Consider the following 18,985-nt stretch of genomic DNA (forward strand, 5'->3'; position numbering starts at 1 on the left):
GTCAGAAAACTGTGATATTAACACTGCACCTTTCACAGTAGGAAAGCAGACTCCTTCATTTGTATGTTTAGAAATGATGTGTGAGCATTGTTCCCAGTGTATTCATGAAGCTGGATACAGAGAAACTGTCAACTATCTTCTTCCCGAGTAAAATTGTGTCAGCTCTTTTCTCTGCATATGTCTGCTGGCTGCACTCATTTCAAAGCTCTTTTAAAAGCTTTTTTAGTACCTCTCATAACGTTTGGTGTTCAAACACTATATGAGTGATCATAGTGGTCAATCTTGCATATAAAACAATTATCCTGCCTTGCTGTTTGTCATGGTTGTAGATCACTCAATAAAAGTTAGGGTAACATTTGACAAAATTTGTATTTAGTTGTATTTATTAACATTACTAAATGCATTGGCTTACATGAACTAACAATGAGCATGATACGTTTTTTCAGTATGTATTATTCTAATGCATTTATTAAAATGTTAAAGTTAGCTAAGGCCAATACAATTGATTTTAAAAACATATTAATAAATGCTAAAGTTAACATTAATAAATGCTGTATAAGTGTTTTTGCTACATGACTGCTATGCATTAACTAATGGTAACAAATCTGCAACATTATTTTTTAAAGATTGAAGGTTTGAATCCCAGGGAACAAATACTGATACAATGTAATGCATTTTAAGTCTCTTTAGATTGTGTCGGTCAAATGCATAAATGTAAATGTACACGTCAATTAAAACCAGAGACTAATGCTATACAAATATAGTGAATCACATAATAAATTGGGGATATTGTAGGTGGCTCCACTAATAGAAAGTGCTCATAAATAAGCCAAGAATCTCTCTCTGTGTGTAATAGAAACAGAGACAAGGAAAATCCATATTCAGTGCTGTCTGCCTCCATATACCAATTGCTCAGCTGAACAACGTCCATATGTGAGTTGATGCTGGTCAAACTTTCAAAGCCTTCAGTTTTCTCAGCGGTATCAGCTGGAGAGCAAGCGAAAGAAAGGACGCCTGTATCACTGAGCTACTTTTAAAAGGTGGATGAAAGAAACTGATGGACGTGAAATGTAATAAACAACTGGTTACCCTGCACGGACAGTCAGAATGGTCGAGCTTTACAGATAATAGAGAGAAAATCACACGTGTTTCCCTGCGTAAGGATCCGGTGTGAGACAACAGATTTGTATTGCGCGTTACACTTCAGCGTGTTTGGAGACGCTTTCATCGGTCAAGTCATGTCCATTGAATTTCGGATATTGATGTTCGGGATCGGGACTGCCCTGGTTATATTTGTTATCATAGCAGATATGTCGGAAGTGGAAGAAGAAATCGCGTAAGTATCTCGGGTTACGCGACCGTACTGACCCGCAATAAATAGTGCAGATTTATAGTCGTCTCCTCTTTGTTTCGATACGTTTGTGCGCTCTGTGTTTGTGTGTTTTAACCCTTTTGCTTTCACAAAAGAGACTTTGTAGAAGCCCATGCAGCCGTTTTACTTCAAACAATGGACAGTCCATCTAACTGCATGCCATGTATCACATCATTATTGTCGGGAAGATATGTGCGAGTGTACAATTAACTATATATTTATTTTGATTGTGCATCTTGTGTGTTTCTGGCTTGGTCTGACTTCAAGCATTGTTAAGATTTTATTACATTGTCTAAGTGAAGGGATGGGAAAGACTTGGGGATGTTGGAGACAATGTGTGCTGTGGGTCCTGTCCATTGTTTGCAAAGCAACAGCCGGTGCATTGGGTCCTTACATTTAAGGGGTAAACATCAATATTCGTTTATTGGTTAATCAGTTTGTGTTGTAAGTGAAAGTAGTTATTTTCATGTTTGGAGTGTGATATTTAATCCTATAAGTCACAGATGGGATCTTTATCCTATTAAATTGACCCAAATCCATTTTTCTTACTAATTCAATCTGCATTTATTTTTTACAACTCCCTGCATTTAAACTTCTGAGACTAAGTTGATACAATAAAAACTACTAAGAACTTTATCCAATCTCCTGAGCTTTAAAACAAGCAAACCACTGAGCAATAACATTTTCCTCTGGGATGTCTTATGATTTCCTATCCATTTTATTCAATTTATTTACTAGCGGGATTATAAAACACATTTGATGGAATATCATTGTGATCAGACTCAAGACTTTCAAAATGAGTCCTTCAGACTTGAGTAAGTCTCCTGAATAGACGAGGCATTAGACAATTGCAGCTGATCATGGTGATCTGTGATAAATGGATGTAGGTCTGTGGTTTTGTTCTGTTCTCGAGTGCATTCTGTTTGCTCTCCGATACGACACGTGAAAGACGGTCACATCTGTGGTCTGCGGCATCCAAATGATTACTGTGAGATTTGTTACTTTAATGCTTTAGCTCGGAGACAAAAAATAAACAGTTTGCCATTCTTCAGCTATAATTAAACCCTGTAGCTGAAATCCTCAGGCTTACATAATTGCAAATCTTACTGCCCTGGGACATACACTTTAATACTCTTGAGTTAGCAGAATGTTTGGGCATGGACAGATTAAATGCAAGAATAAATACGTGAGGAAAGCAACATAAACTCTCTTGCAGGCACAAATGCTGATGTGCGATGCCAAGATGTGCATAAAGTAGTTAATCTTAACAATTTCCAAATCATGCTTTGATTTGCCATGTTTCCATTAACCAAGGAATAATTGTTCCCTCATGTTTGCAAAACCAAAATACATCCCAAAGACAAAGTGTAAATACGTCCCAAATGGGGTTTTCAAACCTCATTTACTACTTGACAGAGACATCCGAGGCAACCTATAATGCCATTTGTGCTCAGATTATTGGTGAGATTTCTTTGGAAATGATTATGCTCTGATAAACTGTAGTGTATCTGAGGTGCATATACAGTATGAAAGCTGTTTAAAAAGCCTTGAGGCAACAACAAAATTGAATCTGCTTTTGAATCCCAAGAGGAGATTTGTGCTGTGTCTGCTTAATAATGCACATAGCCATGATTTTGGGGTGATGCATTATTGGTACCGTTAGACAAATTGGACTGATTTGCTCAATGACACATTGAAACTAGTCATGAAAACTGCTGTGCACATGATAAACGAGCTAGAGGTGGTATGAATGGCATGGTGTCAGTTTTGTAGCTGTTTAACAAAGGATACAGTCAGACATTTATTAAAAGTGCATGTAGACTAGAACTCATCTATGTCAATAAGCATCAAAATCGTGTAAATGCAATATTATCAAGATATTCCCTTTTTTACAATGCAGTTAAAATAATTTTTGTCATAAAATTAAATCGATAATAGCTTGTTTTATGCTTTAATTTTGAAAATCCATTCATTGGTTTGGTTAAAGGTGGGGTGCATGATTTTTGAAAAAGACTTTGTAAAGGGGTAACCAAACACACTTGTAGCCAATCAGCAGTAAGGGGCGTGTCTACTAACCGACAACGCTGCCTGGGTTGCGTATATGTGTGGGGCGGGTCTATCAAAAGAAGGTCCAGATTCTATTAGGGTAGGGGCGTGTTTGTTTAGGTGATTTCAATTATCAATATTGGCTTTTAGAGACCATGCACCCCGCCTTTAAGAGTACCTTGGATGATTATTTGAAAGTGTTATCTGCATATAATTAAACATAGTCTTGTACATTTTATAAAGACGTTTAAATAACATTGGCTTTATATAAAAAGTGACAACTGTATCTGTCAATCGGTATATAGGAAAACAATGGAAAACCTGGTTTTGAAGGGATTATACAAACCTGACATTCCTTTCTAATCATTAGTTTTGTACTAGAAATGTTTTAAGCTATTTCAAATAGAGAACTAAAATGGCCCACATTAAAGTTTCATAGCCGTATTATTGCAATTCAATTTAATATTTTACATTTTTAAGCGTAATTGCCTGTACACCAATTAAGCTATTATTTATTCACTGATGTGAATTCGGAAGATTATAAATGGTGATATTACTGGATAATGATTATGAATATTTTATGCCCCTTGCTTATAGGAGCATTGAGGATTCACAAAAATTCCACTTTAAAAGTTTTGTCCTTCAGCCTAACAGGTTTGTAATTTGATTTGCTCTATGATTTATGATCTTTTTAAAGAAAACGTTAGTAAGATACATGCAGATATGCAAATATTCAACTCCTTGGTTTGTTGTGATGTGGTTTAGCCCTTTAGGTTGAATTTAGAAATTTAAAATGTAAATTTATGCTGCGTCCTGCTTCTTTACAAGAATGCTTAATATTAAGATTGAGAGAAATTGACCCTCGGTGATCAAACATGTTTATATTATATTAGCATAATATTTAATCAGATCAGGCAGAATACATTTTTGTTTTAAGAATTGATTGCATATTATTTTCTGCAACATACACACACATTACTTTCTTGTGTTTCTTCCCTGCAGAACTTCAAGTCTAAATGCTGCCCCTACTTCACTAGTCAGCAACAGAAAAGACACAGTTTCACTGCCACATATAGAAAGCAAAAACAACAACCTCTCGTCATCCGAATGGACTTTCAACAGAACCTTGTCCAACCTCATCAGGTACAACTCGCACAACATTGACAGCTTTGAAAAATGTAAAATGTTGTTTCCTGTTAACGCTGACATTGTTTTTCCCTTCAGAAATGATTTATGTTTTGATTTTTCATTTCCCTTATCCAGGAAAAACATCTTGAGGTTCTTGGATGCCGAGAGGGACATCTCAATTCTAAAGAGCACCTTTAAACCTGGGGATGTCATTCATTATATATTTGACCGCCAGAGCACCACAAACATATCTGAGAACCTGTATCACCTCTTGCCGACAACATCCCCCATGAAGAACCAGCATCACAAACAATGTGCCATCGTGGGGAATTCTGGGATATTACTAAACAGCAGCTGTGGTCCAGAGATTGATTCACATGACTTTGTCATTAGGTAAACATCTCTTTTATCAGAATGCCGATGTGCTCATATTGAGATGAATACTGGGCAATAATTCTGTATTTGGATTAATCCTAAATCAAACACCAAAAAGTTAAACAACCTGTGCATAATAATTTCAAAGCAGGGTCTTCAAGCAAACAGCGCAAAGCTAAATATTTTCCACCATAAATAATGAAACTTGAACCAAAAATGAAAATTGTGTCATCATTTACTCACCCTCAAGTTGTACAAAATCTGTATGATTTTTTATTCTGTTGAACACAAAGAAGATTTTGATACATGATGGTAAGCACACAGTTGACAGTTCCCATTGACTTCCATAGTATTTATTTTTTACTGCTATGGAAGTCAATTGATATCAACTGTGTGCTTACCATCATTTATCAAAATTTCTTCTTTTGTGTTTAATAAATTCAAGAAATGTATGCAGGTTTGCAACAACATGAAGGTGAGTAAATGATGACAGGATTTTCATTTTTGGGTGAACTATCCCTTTAACTGTGTCATCTTCACATCACTTTAATACTTTTGTTTGACAAACGTTTGATCTTAATAGTTAATACAGGATGAGTTTAATAGTCTCAGTGCTGTATAAATATTATTTAAAAATGCCATCACCAGTCATGCTAATGCTTCAAAAATTAGCCCAGTCTTAATGTATTACTATTGGCATAGAAGCATTATTTTCACAGAACCTTTCCTTTTCATATTTTAACTCAGTTTAATGTAAAAAAATGTATGAATCTTAAACGTTGTATTATTATAGCAGGTTATACACCACACACACATTTAATCTCAAGAAACGCAGGTTGGACTTCAAAACCTCAAATATCAAGACTGTGACAGAGCGCTCTTTGAAACCTTTGGCTTACTTCCATTCGCTGATTGTCCGTAGGCTTTCAGAACCAAAGGGTGAAACTTAATGCGAGTAGGTACCAGCTGAGCAAATTTGACATTTGTAAAAGTCATATTAAGTCATTGCTCTGGAAATGTAATTACATTGTCTCCTGAAAATGACTAAGGCTCATTTATCATCTGAATGTTCTGCCTACTTCCTGCAGACCACAGTGGTTTCTATAAACGCTAGTTGCACAGTTTACAGTGCTTTGTGCAATACTTGATCAATCTCTATCTGAGATTTATAATGATCCACAGGGAAGAGTGGGCTAAGATGTGTGGAGTCAATTTGATAAAATGAAATGTATCTCTGAGCAAACTTATCCAGGTCAAAAAATGCATATTGATTAAGCAAATATATGATTTTTTTCATGTTTTCATTTGAAATATAAATTGGGTACCAACATGAATTATCATTCATTGAAATGTACGATAGTTGTATGGTTTATATAAGTATATAGGAAACGCATATAAACCCTGCGTCTTTGTAACACAGTTTACCGCACTCTCCCGTAATAAACTGAATTAATATAGCCTATTGAAAATTCATTGTTCAACATTAATGGTATAATGCAAACCCATTTGCCATCGAAAAGTGCAGGATGCTGTTGTTGCCAGCCGTGACTCTGAGGGTGTTGATGTCATTCAGCCCTGGTCCAAAGACACATAGAGCCTCTTAGATTAGGTAATGAAGGAAAATAAACCCCTCCTGTGTGGTTGGCATGGCTGTTCAGCAGCCGTATGTGGGTGTGGGACCGTGATAGCTGAGCCTCGGGTGCAGGCACGGTGCCAGTGTTGAGTGGAATGGTTTTTCCAGGTATTCTGGGAAGATGATAATGTCAGTACCCTGTTCTTTGTCTTTAGCTTTAATGTCACCTCAGTCTGGTTTTATGGATTCTAAAATGAAATGATGGATGATAGCTGGAAATATTCTGCTGGTGTCTTCTGTATGGGGATAATCTGTTAGAAGATCAAAGTTAATGCAGACACTGTTTTTGTGTTGTTACTTTGATGAATTATTTGTTTTAAAATAAAGGTAGTTGTGAATGTTGTGAATGAAGGGAATGTTACAGTTTTTGATAGTCAGACCAGTTCAATGTGGATCAGACCAGTTCTATGTGCAACCATGCAGGGTAAAACAATCTCAAGTGTGACATTGATGTTTATTATCAGTAGCTTTTGTGTTATCATATGTGACCCTTCCTTTCTGAAATTCAGGCTTTTTATCTAATAATGAGATAAGAATGATCAAAGTTTGATTTTTCCTTATGGTTTCACATTGATGTTCTTACTCAGTCAATATGCAGATATAAAGGTTATTGTTATTTTTTTCTGAATCACAAAAAATACCTTTAGCTGGGTTTTCACAAGCGGTGTCACCTATTAAAAAACTGACCTTCGTGGGTTTACACCAGCTGCGTTTGATGCGTCAAATTCGCGACTACCGCGTCTAGTTTGCTGCTTGACCATTTTGAGTAGTATACTCGCTATATTCTATAGCCGCACTTGAAATTCTAGTCATCGAGGCATTCAAGATGAAATTCGCGTCATGGGAGGGGCTTCTGTGACTCCGCTCGCTTCCTGTAATCACGTCACTACTAGAGCAAGCTCCTTATTGGTTAACGCGGCACCTTTTTTTTCCACCAAAGTTCGAATTTTTTAACTCGCGCTTTTCTCACACCATTCGCACAAACTAGATGCGTGAATGACTGTGGGTTTACACCAGACGCGAGTAATGTAGAGCGAGTAACGCTGTGCCCCGCATTTGGTGTGTACGTAGCATGAGGGGGAATTTCGTCTACAGCGCCTTGCTAAACGCCTCACCTTTCAGTCGCGCGTCGACGCGTCTTTACATTGACTTAACATTGAAATCACTCGCGCTTGACGCCTTTACCGCAGATGGTCTGACGGTGCATTCACAAGGTGGCATAAGCGTTAACGCTTCCCATTCACTTTCAGTGGGTGACATCATGCGTTGACGAACTGAATTGTGGATCCGTCTGCGTCGCTTCACTGCCATTGCTTGCGGCAGAAGTTGAAAATTTCTCAATTTCAGATCAAAATCAGATTCTCAAAATCAGATTGCCTTATGCAAATAACCTAGACTGAGCCAGCCAATTACGTTTATGAAAGACCGGAGCATTTATTGCGGCCACTGTGATTGGCTGTTGGCCACGCTTCAGACAAGCCTTCCGTTAAGCTTTCGCCCCGTGCGAATGTACCGGGAACGCAAAATTCCCCCATTTTTTGTGTTGTATGGATTAAATAAGATAAGACATAATCATATGTATTTGTATGTAATGTATGTTGATGCGTGTATATTTGTCAGGTGTAACTTGGCTCCAGTGGAGGAGTATGCAGCGGATGTGGGCCTGCGGACCAGTCTAGTGACTATGAATCCTTCTGTGGTGCAGCGTGCCTTCCAGGACCTGAACAGTGAGGAGTGGGTCGAGCGTTTCGTTCACAGACTCCAGAGCCTTAGTGGAAGTGTCCTGTGGATCCCTGCCTTCATGGCCAAAGGTGGAGAGGAGAGAGTGGAGTGGGCCATCCGTCTCATTCTTCTTCATACTGTGAACGTCCGCACCGCCTTTCCTTCCCTGCGTCTGCTGCATGCCGTCCGAGGGTATGTATCCGTAAATTTAATACTTCTCAGTTGATCGCTGAAGCAGGGGTAGAAGACCTCTTGGTCTTCATCGATACAATTCAAACCCTACACCATGACCACTTCACGGCAAGCGGCTGTTCCTATAAATTTATTGAGCTTTCCGCATTTTTATTGAAGGTCTTTGTAAATTTGCTCAACAAATCCAGGCTCCTCGGGGCTCCATTGTAGTTGACCCACTGTGCGCTTCTTTTTAAATAACACAACCTTTGCCTCTTCAATTGGTCTCTGAATATTTCAAGAGGGCTATTCGGGCCTCCCTCGAAGAAGAGTGCCTGGAATTCACTATCCTTACAATACACCTAGCAGGAGGGTTTTCCATAGATCTGTATAATGTTGGCAAGATTAAAGGTCAAGCAATAGACAGCTGTCCGCTGTATAGTCTATGAAGAGCAATTTACCATTTTATAATGTGGCAGCTTTTAATATAATACAAACCACTTTATGAATTCTGCAATAATATGTTTAAATAGTTTAAAGAGACAATATATGAACATTATGTATGTTGATCGTGTGCAAACTGTATGCAATTATTTATTCTATAGAATGTAAAGGAAAGAAATGACACACATTTTATATTTTATATTGAATTACATGGCTGTCAAGAAATGTAAAAGGACAAAACAAAACACCATAACAGTAGTCTGGACATCCTAAGTCAATATGTGACCCTGGACCACAAAACCAGTCATAAGTAGCTCAGGAATATTTGTAGCAATAGTCAAAAATACATTGTATGGGTCAAAGTATGATTTTTTTATGCCAAAAATCATAAGAATAGTAAGTAAAGATAACTTCCATGAGGGTATTTTGTAAATTTACTTTGGTAAATATGTAATAAATAAATTGTACAATTAAGCCTATTAATAGAATGTGCTTTGGCGGGCACCTCACAGACTGGGCACCACGTTGGAGACCCATGCTGGGGTGTTTCAAATGAAAATGCTGGATTATTTTAACCCATTGTTGGGTCAAATATAAACATATTTTAGGTTAACTGTAACCCATCTACTGGGTTCATCCCTTTTTGGATTCCAATATATAAAATTCCTATTTCAAATACCGTAGTTGTATTTTGGCCAAATATTGTCCTGTCCTAACAAACCATACATCAAGGGAAAGCTTATTTATTCACCTTTAGATGATGTATAAATCTCAATTGATGTATAAATAATTAACCCTTATGACTGTGGTGGTCACATATAATAGCTTTATATAATGCAGTGTGACATAAAGGGAAGTAAATAATGATCATTTTTTCATTGCTGAACTTTTACATTTTTGTCAGAGCCGATGGTGTAGTGGGCAGCGCTCCGACATGTAGTGCTTTCACACTGTCAGCGACCCGAGTTCGATTCTCCGCTTGTGGTCATTTGCCAATCCTATACCCCTCTCTCTTCCCAGTTCTTTTCTGTCCACTCATCACTCACTGTTAATTAAATAAATTAATTTAAATAATTTAATGGGAAAAAAATCTACATTTTTAATTTAAAATAAAAACTGTGGAGCATTATTGAGCACCCTTGCCAAAGCTGCCATTGTCCCTAGAAGTACAAATGGAGCGAATGAAAAGTCCAGATGTAGCTTTAAGATACAAGATCCGAGACCCCCTGTCATCCGAAGCTCTTTTACTCCAGCCTCCTTTCTTGGTCTCAGCAGGTCTGAATGAATGACACCTCATGTATACACAGAGAAGCCCTATTGTGAAGGTTATTCAGGGGTGAGTGGATTGCTTAGTCTGGAGAGGGTTCAGTGCATCTTAATGGACATTGTTCAATTGTCTGATTTTCTCTTTTTAAATGTGGAAGAGCTGTGCCATCAGGTTTGTATGTGGGCGAGTTTTGCATCAGCATATTTTAAAAAGGATTTAGCCTAAGCAGCTGAACTTCCTTTTTAAGCAACATTAGCTCTTTATACACACATAAGCTTTTTATAATTCCCCGTTGCACATGTGATTTTGGATTTCAACTTTTCTAAACCTTATGTCTAGTTGTGATAAGGAAAAAAACAGAGCTATTACTCTCGACTTTTTCTGTTGTAGATTTTTGGAAAAATTCTGCATCTACAAATAGGAGACATTATAGATCATAATACTATTAATATTCATAAGTATGCAGGGTTTCTTAAACCTTTTTGAACCGAGAACCCCTTTCCTGACCCCGGCTGTTTGAGACCCACCAATCAGAGCAGATGATGTTACCATAGAAACAAGAATAGCACCAGAAACCAAACTCCTCCACAAGTGATGTCATCAAAAGTGTCAATACATTGTGTAGTCCCACGTTTTCAACAAGCTTTGGTATAAACTACTGTTCAGTTGAGGGACACTTATTCATTCATGTTTTTTATATTTAAGATAGAAATAAACTCATCAAAGTTACCCAGCAGGCATATGACTGACCTTCAACGTTGAAATATGGTTGAAACAGTTAATGCAAATGAAAAAAGTTACTAAAATGCTTAAAAATCAACTTTTATTAAATTAAATTTGATTTAACCTCCTAAGACCCGAGCTTTGGTTTGTCTTTTTTCAGATTTCTACATGCTATTTTGGGGTTAGTAAGAACCAATATAATAACCAAATAGTTTTTATTGAACATGAAGCAGTGTAATTGTTGACATTTAGTTTCAAGATACACAGAATTAAGCATTATGGTGCAAAAAAAAAATTTGATGTCCACATTTGTAGACATCCAGGTCTTAGGAGGTTAAATAATGTCAGTTGTTTGTTCAACGTTGATTCAATTCGCAAAATCAAAAGGTAATCCAACATGGATTCAACCCTTGACGTTGATGCAATGGTGAATCAACGTTGAAATGCCTGCTGGGTATGAAATAACACAAGACAATATAAAATAAATAACATTTTAGTATCTTTTGCTTAGAAATGCACAAATGTGGCCTTGCTAGGTTCTCCCAAGTTTGTAATCAAATTGCTTGTCTTCAGGTACTGGTTGACCAATCATGTCCAGATCAAGAGGCCGACCACCGGACTACTAATGTACACATTGGCTACACGCTTTTGTGATGAGATCCACCTATATGGCTTTTGGCCCTTTGCTAATGATCCTGATGGGAAACCAGTTAAGTATCACTATTACGACACGTTAACTTACAGGTACACTTCAAGTGCCAGTCCCCATACGATGCCTCTGGAATTCAGGACTTTAAGTGCTCTTCACAGACAGGGGGCGCTGCGACTGCACACCGGACCATGCAAACCTCCAACGTGAGCTTTGCTTTTACAACATTAGATGGTACTCCTGTCTTGGTGTTGTGGTAAAATGATCATGTCACACACTGGATAAAGCTGAGAACCTGTGGATCTTAATGTGACAAAAAGAGCTGTGAAAATTTTCGATTACCTGAATATTTCAGGTGATTCTCTGGATTCTTATGACCAAACGTGACTTTGCAATATTTGGGCTGAAAGGGGAATTTTTCATATATATATTTTTTAAGTGTTTAACCTTGGTGGGCCATTTTTGTCTCCAAAGTTTTATTGCTTTTCCTCTATCTGCTCTTATTTTTCATCACCTATAAACTTTTTCAGCTTCTTTAACTTCTTATTGTGATACATTAAATGTCTCATGGATATGTTTTAACCATAAGATGGAAGCATATCTTTGAGAGCCTTAGACTTTTGCTGTAATTTTGTGTATAAAAAGTCTGCATTGAATGTCATTTTTTGTTGCCTTTAAAGTCTACGTGTCTGTTAAGCCTATAGACACCATGACTGAATGTATGACAGTCATGTAATTTTTTTTTAAGCCGTTTTATGTATTTGACTTTTTTGAACTGCATTTTTTTTCACTATGACAATAATGTAGTGCCTCAAGTAGGAAAATAAATGTTATGCTGCATCAGTACTCACTTGATAAAGTTGCCTTAGAAAGAGTTGTAGTAAGTAATGTTAAGTAGTGACAATAAGCAGCTGTAAAATGTACTCCGTTTCCAAGTCGTCTTATTTGCTAAAGCTCTGAAATGTGCGGCAGTGCTTGTAATACAAGTGGAACAACCCTTGAGGTGTTTGCATAGTCAGGCGGCTATCACAGTGAATAGAGACGCATACTGAATGCTAACTGTGGAGATAATGTAGCCAAATCCAGGACGTACCCAGCTGTTCACACACTAGTGTGTACCCAAGGATAGTCAGCTATAAACTAGGAACGTTGACTATGTAAACTTTAGTATTTGTTAAACAGACACATTTTTTTGGATTACCAAATGAGTTTTTGGGGGGTGCTTTTTGGGGATTTCCTTTGTATGTGAAATGTTTAAGTGAATGTATTTGTGATAAGTTATTATAAGTAAAGAACAAACTGCTGTATTATTCATCTGCCCTGTGTGTTACAAAACATTCATGCCACAAGATTTCTTCCAAAAATAACTCTCTTTGAAAATTTAATTACATTTGCTTCGAGGTCTGAGAAAGTTTTCTTAGAAGTTAAACATGTTTTTTTTCCTCTGGAGGGAGAAAATAAGTCTTTTAGTTCATCAAAATGAATTTCAAGTATTTAAAGTATTTTTTTTCCCGCATGCACCAGCCCAGCGAGGATCCACTCATGTGCTTTCAACCATGTGACCCTGTCATGAAAACATAAAGCTGCTTTTGCGCTACATGTTGCTCTTATTATGTCTCCACTTAAGTTAAAAATAGATAATTGTCTCGCAACAGACGTCAGCAGGGCCATCACCATAATGAATGCATTTATCTGTAAAAGCACCCCTGTGTTTTGGGGAAAAAAAGAAACGGTCTGTAACCAATATTACTAAACTTAATTTGGGTGCAACCGTCTTTGGTCACAGCTTTTAGGACATTCAGAAGCTGTCCAAGTTTAAAGATATGTTAATGATGATCAGTGTTTCTGTCCTGTGGAATAAGTGGAGATCCTTTTGTTTCTAGTTTCAATAAATGACCTGGGTGTTTGGTTGCCCAAATAACGTCGCACCCAAAATAGCTCGTATTGGCGATTCTGAGCTTCTTTGTCTTATTTGTAGACTGAAATGTAAAGTCCTAGAGCATATTTTAGGTTTGACACTGGATTTGTTATTCAGAAACAATCTGAGCTTAAGCAACTTAAAGGAAAGTGTTATGGCTTAAAGAACGACATATGCTCAAATAAAAAAAACTCCCAGGAACTGAGAACACAGGAGACTGCAAAATGACCCGGCAAGCCCAAAAAAAGCAACATCGTTTATTTTCTGTGAGCCACAAATAATTATTTAGCCAGAGATTTTTTTTAGAATGATGTGGTTGGGTGTATTGTAAAGTTAATTTCTGGAAATGTGGTAGGTTTTAAGATCATGTAGGCGTGTGTAGCAAGTATCTAAACCCACAGCATGATTTCAGCTTTATACATTTTGTACAGAAAAAGTTTTAACAAAAAAAAAATCCTTTTAAGTTGGCAGAAAGGAATTTACAACATTCTTTGTGGTGCTTTACAAGTTACGAAGGCAAATAGCCGCACAGGATGTAAGGTTCATTTAACACTAAAGTTCCACATAAACCTCTGCATTCAAATGTGTTGTGGAACAAAATGTGTCTGCCTCCTGCTTGTATTAAAGTCACATAATGACATACTTAATCTAATTTTAAAGGCCAGCAATACAATCCAGGGCTGCAGTTGACTAGATATAGTAATAGCCTAATATATCACCAAATAATGTGATGCTAAGTTATATTACAAACTAATAAATAAAATTAGAGCCATAAACATGAACCCAAGAACTGACTTGACATGGGTAAGCAAAACCCTTCATGGAAAAATAGTATTTTTACCTGCTAAATAGGTTACTGGTTAACAGCTATGTGGCAGCTGTTAGATGTATTAACTTATTGCACGTTTATGGTCCAATCAAGTTTCTACAACACAGTTCAACAAATCTTGTTAAATTCTTGTTGCATCTTTTTTATTTGTTTCAAATTATTTTTGTTAAACATAAACCATAAAAGTACATTAAAGGTATAGTTCACCCAAAAATAAATTCTGCCATAATTTTCTCATTCTCATTATAATTTTTTTCGTGAACACAAAAGATATTTGATAAATGATGGTAAGCACACAGCTGATTGTAACTATTGATTTCCATAGTAGGAAAAACAAATGCAGCAATTGTGCTTACTATCATTTATCAAAATATCTTATTTTGTGTTGATTAAAATAAAAAACTCATACAGGTTTAGAACAACATGAGGATGAGAAAATGGTTTTTATTTTTGGGTGAACTATCCCTTTAAGATTTTTTACTCTTCAGTGAACAAATGTTTACCTCAGACAAATGCAGTTTTCTGTGGAAAGAAATTGGAAAAATATTGTTTTTGTCCAGTGTTTAATAAGCATGTCAGACACAAATAGATGTTTTAGCAATATATTTTGAAATGTTTCATTATTGCAAGTGTCAAAAAAGAAACAACTTAAAGTACAGGAATAACTTCCTAAAAGTGCACCTTTACAAAACACTTCGACAATCTTTAGCAGGTAAAGGAATAGTTCCCAAAAATGGTAATTCTGTAACGCATCCTCATGTTGCCCTAAACCTGTATCAATTTATTTTTTTTCTGATGAGAACTAAATATATTTTCATAAATGATGGTAAGTACATTTGAAAGTATCCATTGACTTGCATAGTATTTGTTTCTCCTACTTTGGAAGTCAATGTGTAAGGTCAAATGTGTGCTTACCATTATTTATCAAAATATCTTTTTTCTGTTCAACAGAATAAAGAAACTCATACAGGTTTACAACAACATAAGGGTGAGTTACAGAATTTTCATTTTTGGGAGAACCATCCCTTTAATACTTACTACTAGGCAAAGCTCATTTTCAATACCTATTTCCTTACTGCAGAACAGTGTTAAATTACAATACATTATTTCTTATGGGTATTGAAAACACGTAGAGCTGAGAAAGAACAAGGGGAAAGAAAATGTATTTTCCATCAGATACTTTATCATAGCTTATAATTATAAGCTTGCAGACAAAAAGAGTTATGATAAATAAATTAAAATTCATTAAAGATTCTTATTGGCCCTCTTACATCAGTCACTTACACTGACATTTCATATAGAAACATATTATTAAAATAAAGTCACAGTGGGATTATAGGAAAATTATATAACATTATTATAAATACACCATTGTAGCTTCAAAACATTTTAAAGCTACGGTTCTAAGCACAAATCTAACATATTTCATTTCATATGATTACAGCAGAATACACGTTTAACCCTTTATCTCATGTGGTACTACAGTTTTCCACTGTAAAAAGGGGGTGTGCATATCCATCACAATAAAAACAAAATCCTCAGAGAGCAGCAATATGGCAACAATATTCTCCCAACCTCACACATTTCTTCTCTCAGTCCTACATTCAACCCTTATACAGTAAATATGCACAATTAGTGGTTAGTAGATACATAATATTCTTAAAATATAGGTTTGAATCACTCTTATTAGATCAATATATGTTTTTTCTTCTAAAAATAAACTATTTCAGAGGAATAATTTGCATACAATATATACAGATAATAGAACACGCTGAAAAAAAAAGAGTTTCAGTATTGGAACAAACATATCTGCTTAACATCATCAGTAATTAAATCCTATCTATTCTATCACAGAGACATCTTTATATGTGTATGATCTTTGTTGATTTTAAACTTTGAGTTGATTTAAGCACAGCTAAATCACTTTAAATAAAAATGCAATAAACCTTACATTTGAGGTCCACGTTTTTGTCAAACATCCAAGTATTTAAAAAATTAAACAACAAATTTTGACTGCTATTCTACAGCTTCTATGCGATACAACACAAATGTGAATATGTAAAGTGTTTAAAAAGCAACACTCAAGGGCAATAAAAAATTACTACAAAACACTGGAATGTTTTTTTGGGAAGAAAGAAAAACTGGGGTGTAATTGTATATAGGAATAATTTTAAAGGAAAGAAATAAACAATCGATTTCACACTCAAAGGAAGGTTTGAAATCTCAGGACCAATTAATATACCCAAAAGATGTTTGGTGTCATTTAACAACTAGTTAGTTATAGGGAAAATGATCAAATGAAAGACGTGCTCATGATGTGCTCATGAAGGGGTATCCAGTAGGTGTTAAAAGGGTTCTTCAACAATGCCTCTGAAAACTCAATGCAATTCACCTACAAGGAAGCAAAGACATTAACTAAGTGGATTAAACGAAGAACAATACATATCAAGTTCCAAAAAGGTTGAATAGCTGGTCAAAACTGGTCTGCATCACTATCAAGTCTCATTGCCAATAAAAAGCTGAAAAACAAGGAGCGAAGTGGAAAGGAAGCAGGTTTTCAGTCAAAGAACAATTGAAAGGACGGAAGGGAGAAGTCGGCTCTCGAGGCTCAGGAACCCCTCCAAAATAACACCACAACCATTTCCATTGTGACCTATGAGGTCACCCACAAGTGCATTCAGTTAAGCATCTGATAAATGTTAAAATATTGGCCTTTTTTAAAGACATGACAATGTTGCATATTAGTTTGTGTCAAAGAAGAAACACTTATATTTTATTTTCAATCCGATTTAAACTGTCAACTAAAGGGGGCCAGAGAGAAATTCACTAAATGCAAATAAATCACCTGTATTTCACGTCAAACAGGGTTGAGTCGTCATCCTCATCGTTTTCTTCATTTAAAGGCGCCATTTCCACGCGCTCGGCAGGCGTTGTGATGATGTCATACTTTCGCGTTTTTCTGATCTTCTTTGCAGATCTAAATAAAATCGGCCACAGAGAGAAGACAACAGATAAGTGAAGTTATATAATAATTTGTATTTTTATAGTGTTAAGAGCATTTAGGTTCTGCTTCGACAACTGTTAAGAGGATTAAACGGGAAATAACGACAACGTAAGAAGTTAACCTACTGTAAATCCAGAATGTTCTCATTAAACACAGTGACAGTTTAAAAATTCTAGCTGAATCAATCCCACTAATTTACAACTAGCAATAACTAAGCATTTTACGATTATTATAAGCAAAAACAAACTGCACAATCACAGAGACTGAACATCACGTGTATGTCAATAGGTTACCTGCATATTTTCATGACAAGACACGTGATAAGCAAGACTGTTGATACGCAGATGAAAATCGAAATTGCTTTGATGGTAGGAAGATCCCTTAAAATTGTAGAAATGCGGGAACCAATAGTTGTATCTGTAGCGTTATATGATGAAAAGTCCTCTGGAGGCGATGATGTTGAATTCAGTTGCGGTGGTGTTGCTGGGGATGAAAGCGTATGTGGCTCTCCGCTAACCTCCTCTGCAATAACAAAAAGAGCTATGGCAAAAAAATACGACCACATAATGTTTAAAATGCGAACGGTTTTCGTAGTCTTGTGATCGAAAGAGTCAATATAGCAAGGTTCGTGCTCTATATCTCGAATGGTGAGTAACAGCTGGCCAACGAATGATGATGCTGAAAAATCACAGGCATATGCATTTTTCCTGACATCTCACATATCCAACAGTTCCCACAGTCGCTCATGAAAAATCTCCTGTATGTTGTCAGTATCTAGTTGGTTTTAGCGCCGTGTTTAGTGTGGTCTGTCTCACTCGTAGTTTTTCGCTAATACGCAGCTCAGCGCGTTATCCAGGATGTTTTCTCAGGAATGCTTGTCGGCAGGAGGAAATGTGGGTTATCCACATCCGGAAGAGCTCAGGGTGAACCACATGAGAAACCAACGTGTGTTATGGTGTTGGGGGATTATTGTATATTCCACATATTTGAGGATGAATAATGTTACAGGCTACATATTTATTACATAAGCCTCTTTTATACATTGTATTATTGTAGTTTATGCATTGCATATGTTAAATGAAATGAGATTCAAAATACTGTACCTTTACTGGCATATGGTATAAATGGTCGATTTCCAAAGCATAAAAAACATTAAATATACAGTAGCCTATATATTTTACAAATAAATATGTTAAAAATCAAAGGTATGTAAGAATAAGAATAAATTCTATTATTAGTCCGTTAATGGCCTGTAATGGTTTCAGATATGGCAAAAATACGTAAAATAATGACCATCTGTCATTTATGCAGAGGTCTATACTACTTAAGTATTTTAGTTACATTTTCCAAGGATCTGTGCTTTATCAGAGTGTTTGTAAAATTAACTTTACTAAAAAATGTTAACTACATTCTAAAGCATAGAATCATACTGTTTATTCCTTTTATATTGCATGTATACTTTTACTTTTCTTGAGTAAAAGTACGAAAGTACTTTTTACTTAAGTAAAAGTAAAAAAATGTACCAGATGTTTAATGTACTTAAATAAATATTAAACAAAAACCAACAACTTGAAATTATGAAATGTAGTGGAGTAAAAATTATGATAATATGCTTTGGAATGTATTTTTCTTTTTACTTCTGCATTTATGGCTATAAGTATGAACCCAAACTGTACAGCTACAACAAAACTGGGGCATATTTGA

At 36.0% G+C, this 18,985-nt stretch overlaps 1 protein-coding gene across 2 annotated transcripts; it reads left to right on the forward strand.

Annotated features, from left to right (window-relative positions):
• The first annotated feature begins 924 nt into the window (after window positions 1-924).
• On the forward strand, window positions 925-12,838 carry st8sia2 (ST8 alpha-N-acetyl-neuraminide alpha-2,8-sialyltransferase 2). Of its 2 annotated transcripts, XM_065283134.2 has the most exons (6): window positions 925-1,336; window positions 4,016-4,072; window positions 4,421-4,561; window positions 4,682-4,939; window positions 8,175-8,468; window positions 11,455-12,838. In XM_065283134.2, the coding sequence occupies exons 1-6, from the start codon at window positions 1,239-1,241 to the stop codon at window positions 11,738-11,740; spliced, it is 1,134 nt and encodes a 377-aa protein (XP_065139206.1). In that variant the 5' UTR covers window positions 925-1,238; the 3' UTR covers window positions 11,741-12,838. The 2 variants fall into 2 exon arrangements, with proteins under 2 accessions (XP_065139206.1, XP_065139207.1); XM_065283135.2 differs by lacking the exon at window positions 4,016-4,072.
• The last annotated feature ends 6,147 nt before the right edge of the window (window positions 12,839-18,985 follow it).

The sequence above is a fragment of the Paramisgurnus dabryanus genome, chromosome 9, assembly GCF_030506205.2.
Source record: "Paramisgurnus dabryanus chromosome 9, PD_genome_1.1, whole genome shotgun sequence".
NCBI lineage: Eukaryota > Metazoa > Chordata > Actinopteri > Cypriniformes > Cobitidae > Paramisgurnus > Paramisgurnus dabryanus.